We start from the raw sequence: 13,568 nt of genomic DNA, 5'->3' as shown, positions 1-13,568 counted from the left end.
TTACACATAAAATAAAGCTCCTCTCCTAGAAATATCGTCATTATCGACCTTACACATCACTTAATATCTACGTCAAGTTCTTCCCATTCTTTTGAAATCTCTTCGATACGTGTAAACTTCTGTTAGCTGGACTCTGAAAATGTTGCTTGATATCATAATTGTCGATTAAAGTCAACGTAGCTAAAGAACAACACGTATTTCTCGTATGAAAGATAGATGCTCGATGCATTATGCAAAAGACGACGTTTGAACTTTTGATAAGAAGAACATAAACGTAAACTCCGTGAAGGATTTATACCGAGTAGCTGCATCATTGACCTTTACAGGCAAGAAATGAAAATTATTATTCGCTCGTTCCTTGGCTGGCCAATCAACATTGGTGATACCGCCGTTTCATCTATCAAATAGATTTTGCTAAGCATTCATTTTCAACTAGTATTTTCGTATAAGTATAATTTAGTATAATTCGATAACAACTAGAATTTTCTCACTCCCTTCGTTTATAGCAGCCACGACCAGTCGAGGGCAATCGGAAAAATTCATTCGCTTCGAGGCATGATTGTAATTCTTAGTGACCGTTGTACGACCATGAATGGAACGTAAAATTCTTGCTTCTAAAGCTGTCATTTCCATTCCTTTTACTCTACACCCATCTTGGCACATTACGACAATGTAACTACGTTTTATGCGCCGAAGCTTATTGTAGCAATTATCTTTGGAATTTATATTTTTATTGCACGTAGTTAAACAACAAAAGAAGAATTTAACGGTTCCCATTTTGTTAAAAATTTACAGTTTAAAACAAATTATACTTATTTTATCTCGAACACAACATTTATAAAAGTAGTATCGTATCCAATTAACAAGATATTTCAGTCATCAAAATTTGTCACGCTTCAAATACTTCAAAATCCGTACTAGACCGACTCTTCACTAAACATACTCAAACTCTATTTCCTTGAAGATGAAAATAGAAAAATTTTATCCTACTTTTCCGACTTATTTTCGCACGCACAATAATCTCCTGTCGATTATTTAATCCTATCGAGTCCAGAATTAGCCACGCTCAAATACGTTTGATAAATGTTTAAATTCGATTTTCTCAAGAACTAAGCCTACAGTGAAAAAATTTCATACTATATCTTTTTCTTATTTTTCCACAAGGAATCGCGTCATGTCCGCTTTTACGTGTTATTCGGTTGGACCCTGTACACTGAAACTTCCACAATGTCTTTCATTATTTTTATCACCATAATATCGATCTTCTTACTGTAACGACCGCTAATTCGTAAATAAACCCGAAGACAAACACGATACTCGTTAGCATCCTTAGTATTCAATTGGAAGTATTATATATGAAAGCACAATTTTCTTCCAAACGAATGAATAACTTCGTTACCGTTCTTCGTTTCATGAGAAAACTCCGGTGTCTAAATCCCTTTGACCTCACGTGCGCGCAACGCTTGATCTTCCAGATTAAGACTGGCCGAACGTAGATCTTTTCTTAGATTTGAGTAAAAAATCTTTAGATACTTGTAAAGCAATAATGATTCCTTTATCAGATTAAAACAATTGATTATCTACAAACGTTAAGTCTTTGAATTTCAAATGAGTTTACGTACGTCATTTCTCTGAAGGAGTCGTCATATTTATAACAAGCAATTTTAAGAATAAAATCATCATACGTTACACGCGTGTGTCTACAGTCTACCGTGTTAATGCAAATTTATCTGACTTTGTTCTTGGCCGTACGATTTTTCCACCTCGACCGTTTCGTGCCAGAAGTAAAAATGAAAGTGGCGATTCGTCCTCTGATATCGCGCTATCGCGTTAACCTCCTTAAATAAATCATTGGAGATTTAGCACGTCGGTGTTTTTTCGTTAACGAATATTCCAAACGGCAAGATGATAGATACGCTAAACGTAAACCTAGAGAATAGTAAATAGGTAGCTATCTATCGCGAACAAGAAATTTGGAAAGAACGGTTCGCATATTATTTGGTATAAACTTGCTTTTGATTTGAAAACCCTTTACATGATTTTTTAGAAACAGGAGCAGTATTTACAATTGGACGAAGTAGATTTGCGGACAACGTTGCATCGCATTTTTTCATACGCAGGGATCCGGTGCTCTCTATTACTTGCGGAGATGAACATTCTGCTGTTATATGTCGTAAGTTAAACATTTTTTCTTGCAAGATCTTTTTCAGTTATCGATGCTAATAGAGTAAAAATGTCAATATTAAGTTATTTTTACAAACCTTTTTATAGATCATTATTATTTACTATTATTTTTTTATTTGTAATAATATATATTACCATATAAGTATTTCCACTGAATGAATCCATTAAAAGAAAGGACAACAGTGAAAAATATTTGATCCTAACTTCATGAAACACCAAGTCGCAGAATTTTGTATGTTGCAGATAAATATTTATCGATTTCATAAATCTTTATCGGTACTGCAATATTAAACGTTAATTGATCCGCGCTATTTTCCATGGGAAAGTAATTACATACTTTGTTAGAAGTAAACGACAGTGATACAACAAACGCAAAGAAACTTTGGAAATTGCTCAATAAGCAGAAATAGTGAATCATAAAAGAAGTTACACTTTAATCGATTTTATAAACTCGACCATTACTATACTTTGTTTTATATCCATGACAAACTATGTACTTTCTTTCTCTTCGATCTTCTTCTTTAGCTATACCCATATACTTGTTTGATCCATTTTTTTTTCTCTATTTCATATCTCTATAAAAGTTTTCACAGAACGTATCAAACGTGAGCGAATGTCTTACGCGCTACTCTATCGATCTGGACACGACCGCTCTTGATTTTAATGGAAATCAATAGATGAGCTCGTGAATGACTGTACACGTTTCAATGACACTAATGTTGCACGTGGACATACTTTATGTATTATCCTGTTACGTATTTTTAATGTAACATCTTTACTAAAATATTCTATCGATCGAAGGGCTTTCTCAAAAAACGGACCTCTATAAAGTATAGTATTTTCTAGTCAAATAGTTGAATCGTATATATAACTCTTGTTTTCTATACTGTAAGAATATTTCGCCATCCTTGAACTATTCGTATCGTCGTTTCGCAAAGAAAAAAGAAGTAATTAAAATAGCAGCGTATTTTTATTCTATGACGATATTTACTGGTTTATTTTAACATCTCGCATGCTAGTCCACTTTCATTACGCGTCTTACTTGCGTCACGATACTATCACGATTAATACACATCAAAGATACTATAAATTACTATTTACTATTAACAACAACGTATAATACAATTATATGGATCGTTTTTTTTTCTTCCATATTAAATTAATATTTTAATTTTTATTTCGGACTTGTGCTTTCGTGACTTACCTTATTATACCTTCTCTTGCTCTCCAAACATTTTTTGCAAATTTTAAGATCACCTGTCTTATCGAGCTTCGATCGCAGACTGAATTTTTCAGAATAAATTAAAAATTTATTTCGAATAAAGAGTTTATATTACAAACTTCTCGCGAATATTTTACAAGGTAAAATATTGATCTAACAAGTTTGGTATAAAATTCTCAGGATCGAAACTATCATGATTTACAGCTTCTGTAACATGGTTCGTAAAGAAGGTAGTGTCGACCTACGCTTATACGGGGATAGCCACTGTCCAGTAAATCGATATAGCCACGCAATGCTCTGGCACGTAACATACCTATACGAACGAAGTCGACATACTGCTATTATCAACAGTTCCAGTTAATCGTGAAATTATCTAAGCACGTAAACTCTGCTGTTTCAAATATTAATACCTGGGTTTTTCGATGAAATACTTTTTCGGCAAAGTCCCTAATAACAAATCGTTCAATTTTCATTTTTTAAATTAGCGATTTGAAATTTGGTTGATTCGTTATAAAAAAAAATCTGTGTCTATTTATTGTAGATAGAAAGATTAGAACGATTGTTTATCGTAGATGAGATAATTCGTAAACAAAAAAGACCAGAGATATTATTACTGTGAAGCAATACGTATGAAACCAAAAGTTCTACCTCGTTGATTTTAGAAACCGGTAGACTCTTCGTCTTCGGAAGCAATGATTGGGGTCAACTTGGTCTCGGTCATAAAAATCATATCAGCAAGCCATCCTGTGTAAAAGGTCCGTACCGTTCGTTGTTTTAAATATTTAAAATTCATTTATATATTTTTGTAAAAAAACATTAGCTTTTCAAATTCCATAACTGAGATTTCTATAGCTTCTGTAACTTTGCGACCATCTGATTCGAAAAACAAAAATGATATCAATCATTTCAATTTATCATAAATTTTCATAATACAACCTATTAATTTTTAGCTCTGAAGCCGGAAAGGGTCACTCACGTTGCATGCGGACGAGCACACACGCTAATTTGCACAGGTAAGGCATTGTTGACATTTATGCCAGTACAGATACCAAAAACCTTCTAAATATACGTAGGCACATTGGTTACGGTGTGTAATCACATTTATAACGTTGCGTGTTCGAAACTTCTCTACCGCTTCTCAGTCATTCAACTTTTAACTTATAAGTATCTTCTCTCTTTCTTTGTTCCTTGATAGCGTTTACCTTTCGTGTGAAGCGATCATTATCTAGTGACGATCTAATAATAATAGTAACCTATCAAACACCTCCAACTTGAAGTATTCAAAGGAAAGGAAAGCAATTCACGATGTTTCAGGATCGCAGAAGATTTTTGCGTGTGGCAGCGATCAAGAAGGACAACTTGGTCGAGGAATTTCCGCAATAGGCGATTCCGTAAATACTCCTGTATTGGTGTATGATTCGGGACTATCAGGATCAAAGGTCGTCCAAATTGCTGCTGGCTCCCATCATTCTCTCGCACTTACCAGCGATGGTGGTGTTTTCGCATGGGGTAGCAACCTCGAGGGCCAATTGGGACTTCCAGATGTATCTGGCTTGGTGAACAAACCGACCAAAGTACATATTCCTGAACCTGTTAAACAAATTAGCGCCGGATATTATCATTCCACGTTTCTGACAGGTAACTCGTTAATTGAAAACATCGGAGAATTGTTAAAAAGAAAGAACGAACCACGTTGATGTATATTTTTTCATATTGATTTTTAACTAAAATTGTAATTCTCATGAGATACAAAAATAATTAATTGACATTATGATATGAAAATGGTTAATTTGTTTTTCATAAATATATAAAAAGATATTTCAAGATATCGTCGAGCATTTTCCGATTTGTATTAAGATAAATTTAATTGCGCAAACTATGAATTATAGTATTTAGTATTGCACGAGTAGAAAATATTAATTTCAATATTGATATCTATATTGTAACAATTATTAGTAATTTCTTATGTTATAAAATAACATTATAAAAGTGAATGTAGCGCGTGTCACCGCGTTAACAAATTTTCTTCGAATTTCAAACGGTATTTTCAGAAAGTGGTCTCGTTTACGTGTGTGGTGAGTCAGAAAGTGGGAAATTGGGGATCGATGCCAGCTTTTCTACACAGGTCGCGCCTAAACAGATGCAATTACCGAGTCCTGCTGTACATGTCGCGTGTGGTGGTCATCACACCGTCATTCTAGCTGGTATAATATATGTACATACATAAACTCCAATCTTCACAAATTAGATTACGCTAAATGATAACAGTAATTCGTAAAAATCACATTAAATTTTACTACCAATTTTATCCTAGATCTCGCATGCTTGCCCTACAAATTTTGAATAGAAAGAGCATTCTCCTGATCTATCGTGTTTTACTGCTTTTCAGAAAATGGGAATTTATATTGCACCGGAAGTAATTCGAGCGGTCAGCTTGGTCTAGGAACTAATTTGTCGGAACTTCATATACCGAAACTTCTTCCACGTGGCATGCTTCGAAATGAAACAATTACTCGAATATCTTGCGGGGAAAGTCACACCGCTGTTGTTACTGGTAAGTTTTATTACAATTTCTACCGATTATTCTCGCCATCTCATTCTCTATTTTTTATTTTTCATAGAAAATTAATACAAATTTTTAAAAAATTGCTATTTATTAAAATATCTATAATATATCGATAAATACGAGAGATACGTCAAACAAAGGTTATTATGCCTCGTTTCTATAACATTAGTTTTTCGTGGCAGAATCTGGAAAACTGTATACGTGTGGCGACGGAAGGCACGGAAAATTAGGATTGGAGGAGAACGAGAACAACGTCCATGAACTGACTTTCGTTCAAAGATACAAGGAGCTCTTCGTTTCGGATGTAATTACATTTATCTGCATGTTTAATTATTCCTCGTATGTATAATCCATATAAGATTTAATAAAATACGGATAATTTTTAAATTTGCGAAGGTTGCGTGTGGTGGCTGCCACACGATCTTAGTCGGTCAAAGACGTGACACGAATAATCGCTCGCAAAAAGAAGACAACTCGCAAACGGTAATTACAATTCGCTTCATAAACAATAATTTCCATTAATTTATACGATTCCTATAATTCTATGATTATTAATTAAAAAAATTTTCTCGTGATTACTACGACAATTTGAAGAAAAAAATTCTACAACCTGTCAAAGATAGAATTGTACCTGAACCCTGCTGCAGTCCACTGATTTATATGCATATCTCAATCTTAGTTTTGTTTCAATAAATAAAAGGAATGTTTTAAAAGAAAATTCCATTGACACATAAACTTGACACATATTTAATATAATAGAAAGGATTAACTCTCAGAAAAAATAAATCAACATATGAATTCTGTTACGTTCTAGGAACACATTCAAAAAAGAAATTCATTGCCACCATTAAAGCTTCCCGTAAACAGGCTGCAAAGTGAGACTCATGACGAAAATGTTAATGAAATAATCAAAGATAGGTTGAATCAAGGAAATAATATTACGGAATCTGTAACAAATGCACAGGAAGCTGTGGAAACATCTATGGAAACAATCGAAGAAAACATAAAAAATAAGGTAGATGATGTCACGAATAACGTTATAGATTCCATGAATAATATCGAAAAATCAGATAGTCCTCAAAATAGTCCTGAAAAATCTACGAATGACAAGCCAGAAGAAATATCATCGAATGCTGTGTCTAACGAAGAAAACGCTGAAATGGCATCGAAAGAAATGTCAGCTAATATGGGCGAATCCGAAGAATCGAAACTAGAAAACGAAAATTCAGTACTAAAGAAGGAGGAAGAAGAATCAACGATGAAGACACACGTTAAAAGCGAAAACGTCCAAAAAGAAAAGAGATCTGAATCAATGGATAAAGAGGAAAATAACGAAGGAAACAATAACGAAACGACCACAGAAGCTACGATAAATAATATGGGAAACAAAAAAGAAATTACTATTGAAAATGGTAATACGGAAAATAAAGATGAAACAGATGGTAAACGAAAGAATAGTGAAGATGTTAAGACAGAACCAATGGAAGAGTCGATGGAACCAAGCAATGGCGATGATACTAAACTAGAGACGAGTCCTGAGAAACAAACGTCTCCCTCGGATTCCACGCCACCGCCAAAACCACCGAGATTAAAATCTACAAATGAAAATTCTTCCACCGACAATGAGAAAACATCGTCGATGGAAAGAGAAAATGAAATAAAGACGGAAGATACTCCAGAAAAGAAACCAGAAGCAATTGAAGGAAATGAGTCGGAGAAAAAAAAGGGATCAGGGTCGATGAAATCCACGAGGAGTAGCGGGAGTATTAAGTCTACAAGGTCGAGAGTGAACATGGAAGACACGATAGAGATCGACAAACAAACCGACAAAGCTAAAATTATTGAAGAAGAAAAAATGAATAACGATAATGTTCAGGACGATGCTGATGTGCAGTCGCCGCCTCCAAGAACTGGTAAGCGGTATAAAGTAATCAGAAAATGATAAAAAGATTTATCTAAAAAATGAAAAAGCTACAATAAAATAGACATAAAATATCTACGTATATTTCGAATAATGCCATTTATTTGTTACGTTTTTAATGAATTTCCGATATTGTGTCAATATTAAATTTACATTACATTGCTTCTTTTGCTTTGTGTTAAAGGTAAAATGTCGAAGATATTTAAAAGTAAGAAGCCACAAGCAACAGAGAACGGTACGAAGACAACTGGCATTGCGAATCAAAAATCCAAAGTATGTATAGCGCTGTGTTTATACATATTTTTAATATAACATTTTCCAACAAATTTCTTTCATTTTCAGTCGAAAACGTGTATTATCCTATGATTAAGATGTCTTCAAGGATGTATTATATTTCATTGTATTTTTTACAATACGTGTATGACGAACGTGAAATTGGGACCAAGTGAAGTGATACTAAAAAATGATTTTATTTGCGATCAGAGATAACATTCTTTTCCATTGTTCATAGAAGAAACTCTCGTATAATGGGGCAGTATAATTTTTAATCGTTTCTTTCACTTTTTACCAAACAATTCCATGTAATAAAGATGACGATGTAAAGGATGAAAAATGTACTTACGATTAGAAACATAACATCGAAATCTATTATTCCTAGAAGCGTAGAAGAGTATTATTAGCAGTAAAAAACATCTAATCAAAAATAATTATGGCGACGGAAAATGAATTTACGCAAAATAATGTTTTTTTCAAATATTTTGATATTATCTGAATATTTTAAAGTATTAATACTGTATCATAAACCGAATTGTAACAAGCGTCATCTTTTTTTCGTGCTCATACATACTTCGTTAAATCAAGTAAATAATTTTGTAAAGTCGAATTGTGACCCGTCAAATGTGTATAATGGAATCCTTTTACCGTACTCGTAAAACAATACTTCAGTGGCGAAACTACTTGTAGATATAACATGTATTCTAAAACAGAATGATTTTTGACATAAATGACTGAGAATTCGGTGTAGGGATAAAGTAAATTAACTGTAACACGGTTAGAATTAACAATAGTTACAACATATATTTCATGCGGTCTTCACATATCGCGTGTAATCATTCTGAATATTCTTTTGTATAACTTCTGTGAATAAATAAAGGTAGATTTAGAGAAATAAAATAAAATCACTTCTATTCTAAACGCTACTTAGATTGCGATTTTTATGCAAATTCATATTTTTTAATTAAAGAATATGAGGAAGACGTCTCTTAAGTTTGAGATCCTGTTTCTTGCACATCTGCGTTAAAGAATCGAGGTTGACCGCTGTGATGAAGAAATTACGCTTTTTCGTGTCAAAAGTAGAGAACATAAATTGTGGTAAATTATCGGAGAGCACATAAAGCATATTGTTGGGCCGATCGATCGACAAATCGTTAGGAAAGATCATCGTTGTGTTGTCTTGAACTGCAAGAACTGCAAAAATGAAAGACAATGGTGATTTATAAATATGTCGATACACTGTTGCTTTGTACAAAATGCCAGTCAGATTTCTTAGAATTTCGTTAGGTAAGAATTAATCGATGCAACATAAAATCCTGTTTGGGATGAAATACCACTTCCTGCGACAGGTTTCCTTAAAAGAAACTCGATAAACACAATAGAAGAATCTCTAATGATGGTTATTTATCAATCATTATAACGTTACTTGAATCTTTGATAATACAGGTTTTCAATTGTTTTATAATAATGATATTTTGTAGCTATATATATTTCTCAGAATCACAAATAAATCCTCAAGTAAATAATTATTTAGGAAAAAATACAAGAAGGCAATTATTATTTCAATTATTACTTACTGAAGGTATTTGGATTTAATTCGACACTGGTATCCCAACAAGCGATGCCATTTTTGCTTACTTGAGTGAAATAATCGATACCAGTGTTCGTATCAATCACAGAAGTAGGTCCTTGAGTAAGTGGACCTTTCGTACCCTCGACGTGAAAATCACCATAATTACTAGCTTTCTTTAACGTGCTATCCTGCAAGGTTTCGGTAGATACGGAAAATTCAGTGATACCAGCCATCGCGTGGAAATATAAAGTTTTATAATTGTCGCTTTGTGGTGCGGACAAAGACATTCCAAATATGCCATCCTGCCATTGGAAGTTGAATCCACTGATATTAAAGTTTCCTGGAAACAAGAACTACTTATACAATTTTTCGTGAAATTTTAATAACAGCCGTATTAGCGTAAAACAATATGTTCGTATGAGAAAATAAAATATTTTAAAAGATATGTTAACATACAGAAGATATATTTTGAAAGAAATATACAATATGGTATTTTCATATTTGTATATTTTCTTTCGTTTTAATGTTTTGCTATATAAAATATCTCACCATGAAGAGGATCGAAGTAGAAGAAATTGTGCGAGATTCGCCAGGAATCGTTCTTGGCCCAACTATAAACAACCAAACCGTATCCGCTTAAATCGGAAATGTAGAAGTGTGCGTTGTCACAATTATCTGGATCTGCATCGACTACCGAATCGGCAAAGAAAGAATTTGAAGTTTGGTCTGTACTTTTTAGAGGATATATTCTCAATATCTGTAATTATTAAATAACTTTTACTATTAGAGAATAATTTCATTTCTTTGTTTCAGTAATATAAAAGATGTCGTGTGTGTGTGTGTGTGTGTTGAAACGAAGATCATAATAAAAGCAATCTAATGCAAATAATAAATATGTAAATTACAATTTGCAATTAATGTGTGCTAAAACGTGAGCTTTTAATTAATATAAATTTATTAAACTACCTTATCTGTTATCAAATCGATTACGAAAATTCTCACTGGTCGTACTTGTGTGCTATTGCCTAAAATGTCATCAGTACCTGTGTCGACACCCCATAATCGATCGCATGCGTCGACTTTCACACGGAAGATGCTTACAATGCCATCAGGTGTATTAATGCAATTCGTTTCCCAATTAGGATAGGGAGTTAATTTTGGGCATTCTATATTTTTATAAAAAAAAGAAAACGAAATATTAATTACTACGTTAAAGTTAAGAGTTAAAAATTTCCAACTTAGGTACCTGATGGATCGTTCTTTGAGATGTAATTTAAATTGGACGCGACGCCATTCTTCCATCGAGGTACAGTAACAAATATCTTGTCTTTCCAATTTTCTAGACCAAGTGGCATATTATTTTCGGGTATGTATCCACCATTGTATATCAGAGAATCTCGAATAGCGTCATTTGGAAAATTATATTCGACGTTGCTCCACGAATAAATTGTTTTATGTTCGACGCCATTAGTCAATGCAAGAGACGCAAACAACAAAACGCCCCACATATCTACAAAACGAAAAATAGAAGATATAGATTCTGTAACGTTACGTAGAAAATTTCTATCCATTTTCGATTAATTATTATCCCTGTGAAATATATATGCACGCATATACACGTATGAATACGCGAATGAACTATGCCTTTCAGATTCTTATATCATATATATTACGAAAAATTAAATATTTTTAATAACGTCTCTCTTTACAAACAAATTTTGTTACAAAATCTTGTTATGTTGTATACGTATATGTGCTAAATTGAAGTATGTCACTCTTGGTTTCTACAATCATGAAAACTTAAAATATCTTACGAAAGATTTAATCAGTCGCCCGGAGGAGATAAAAATACATCTCGAAAGTAGAAACAGCATCACAGAATGTAAATTGAAATATAAGTCGAATCGAAAAGAGATCCTTCCACTTGTTATTAAATAGATACTAATTTTTATTTTTTCTCTTCCATACGTTTTTACTTCAAATATTATCATATTGGTTACGTATTTATCCGATGTAATTTGTGAGCAATATTTTATACAAATCATAGTTATGTATAATTATAACACTACAACTCGAGTTTTCAATGCAAGTTCTATACAATAATGACGATACAATAGGCAAGAAAATGCAGTTAAATAGCCTGCAATTATTCTATCACGTCTTTTCTATAGACTGCAGACGTAATAGATACCAGGCAAAGATCCTAAATTGTCTTTCCCACTACGTGCAAGTACTTCTAAGCACAAAACGTGAGTTAGAAAATTACATTAAAATTAGTTAAATTAAGGAATATATTAAGAAGAAGTACAGCCTAAAATATTTCTTAAATTATTTTTTGTTTTAAAATTATACGAACTATAGCCAGAAAAGCTTAAAGAAATGACATTATCTGTTAAATGGCGTAGCTGATTAAGTATGACAATAGCGATCCGAAATCAAACTAAACTTGCGATACGTCAATCGAAAAAACTTCCTAGTAAAACCATTTCGACAATGTTTTATTCCCCTGTTATTAAGATAGTTATTAACCAAAATATGATTTACATATTATGAGCTGCATTTTATATCTATTATATTTACAAATATGAATTACATATTACGTTTAATGTCGTGTTTATTAACTCGTAACTTTTTTAGATTTTTTAGAATATCACGATTAAAAAAATTAAAAATCGCTATCTTTTAGCTTTCTGCTTATGTAAGAATGATCCGTGCATTTATATCATTGATACAATGCACGAACCATTATATTAACAGCAAAAGGTATAAGTGCAACATAAAGTATATAAACAAACTGAATTGGCTGCTTGGGAATAAAATTTTTGTTGCTCGCATATCACTGCGATAATTTATTTCTTACAACACACTAGATATATGACACACATTATAAGGTCTACTGAAATACTCGACGAAATCTTCGATGTTGAGCGAATAAATCCTGTGATCAACGTTGACAACGACGAAGATCAGCAGAAGATAAAACATTCTAAATTCACTCGTTTGATAAACATAAAATTATTTAGAATTGCAAAATAAGTCACTCTTAGATGCACGAAAGGGTAAAAAATTGGGTATTTAAGTTTTTTAATTATAACACACCACTCGAAAAAATCTGAGAAAATTGTGAATTAATAAATACGACAGGCAGTTTTTACTGCAAAAATATAAATGTTGTCACTTGATAACTTTAATGTAAAATTGGCATTTTATAATAATAATGATAGGAGGCTGAAACTTTGTCGAGGCGATTTCCTTAACGAACTCTTTCGATTGACGTATCACGCAAATTTAATTTGGTTTAGAGGCACTTTCGTCACGTTTATTCGACTATGATTTCTCTATCGAATTTTTGTAAAGAAATGTAATAATGGAAAATAAGTCCCCGTAATTGTTCTAGTAAATTGAAATCACGTTTCCTTACTTCTGTTTCTATTTGTTTGAGTCGAACGTCCAATGGCAAGGTTGAACTGGTATGATCGAAGAAAAACGTAGAACTGAGGCTGCCTAAACCTGAATGTTATAATGAGGACGCGAATGGTCCGTTATTTGTATTCGAAGAACAACCCGACCTTCAGCTGAAGCGGATCAAGACGGAATGACGTTATGGTCCATTGTGCTATGATATTTTATATAGCTAGAAGTCTTCCTAAATGATTACGATCATAATGTACATTAATGTTTCGATAATCAGAAGATTAAAGTTTTTAAGGGAACTAATTCATATTTTATGTATTATTTATAAATAAAATCCAATTATTATAAATAAAAACTATTTTAACGGAAATAAAAATCATAATATAATGGCAATATTTTGTAATTAAAGAGCGTT

General features: G+C 32.7%; 2 protein-coding genes across 4 annotated transcripts; one reads left to right on the top strand and one right to left on the bottom strand.

Annotated features, from left to right (window-relative positions):
- Positions 1 to 2,034: 2,034 nt before the first annotated feature.
- On the top strand, positions 2,035 to 9,175 carry LOC126870985 (X-linked retinitis pigmentosa GTPase regulator; the record flags this gene model as incomplete). The annotated part of the gene is made up of 10 exons (XM_050629280.1): positions 2,035 to 2,173; positions 4,069 to 4,161; positions 4,357 to 4,419; positions 4,721 to 5,044; positions 5,458 to 5,610; positions 5,796 to 5,960; positions 6,155 to 6,276; positions 6,369 to 6,455; positions 6,787 to 7,885; positions 8,078 to 9,175. Coding segments are annotated over 10 exons (2,373 nt in total), but the record flags the coding sequence as incomplete, so codon positions are not given.
- On the bottom strand, positions 8,945 to 13,344 carry LOC126870996 (protein yellow-like). 3 transcript variants are annotated; one of them, XM_050629315.1, is made up of 6 exons: positions 13,161 to 13,344; positions 10,986 to 11,279; positions 10,706 to 10,905; positions 10,289 to 10,496; positions 9,744 to 10,079; positions 8,945 to 9,360 (listed from the first exon to the last, which is right to left on the bottom strand). In XM_050629315.1, the coding sequence occupies exons 2-6, from the start codon at positions 11,245 to 11,247 to the stop codon at positions 9,131 to 9,133; spliced, it is 1,236 nt and encodes a 411-aa protein (XP_050485272.1). In that variant the 5' UTR covers positions 11,248 to 11,279; positions 13,161 to 13,344; the 3' UTR covers positions 8,945 to 9,130. The 3 variants fall into 3 exon arrangements, with proteins under 3 accessions (XP_050485272.1, XP_050485270.1, XP_050485269.1); XM_050629313.1 differs by having other exon boundaries at positions 10,986 to 11,249; XM_050629312.1 differs by lacking the exon at positions 13,161 to 13,344 and adding an exon at positions 12,535 to 12,589 and having other exon boundaries at positions 10,986 to 11,249.
- Positions 13,345 to 13,568: the final 224 nt, after the last annotated feature.

This window comes from Bombus huntii, chromosome 11, assembly GCF_024542735.1.
Source record: "Bombus huntii isolate Logan2020A chromosome 11, iyBomHunt1.1, whole genome shotgun sequence".
In the NCBI taxonomy this organism is placed as follows: domain Eukaryota; kingdom Metazoa; phylum Arthropoda; class Insecta; order Hymenoptera; family Apidae; genus Bombus; species Bombus huntii.
The sequence above is the reverse complement of the archived record's forward strand: the minus strand, read 5'-3'. Positions and strand labels throughout refer to the sequence as shown.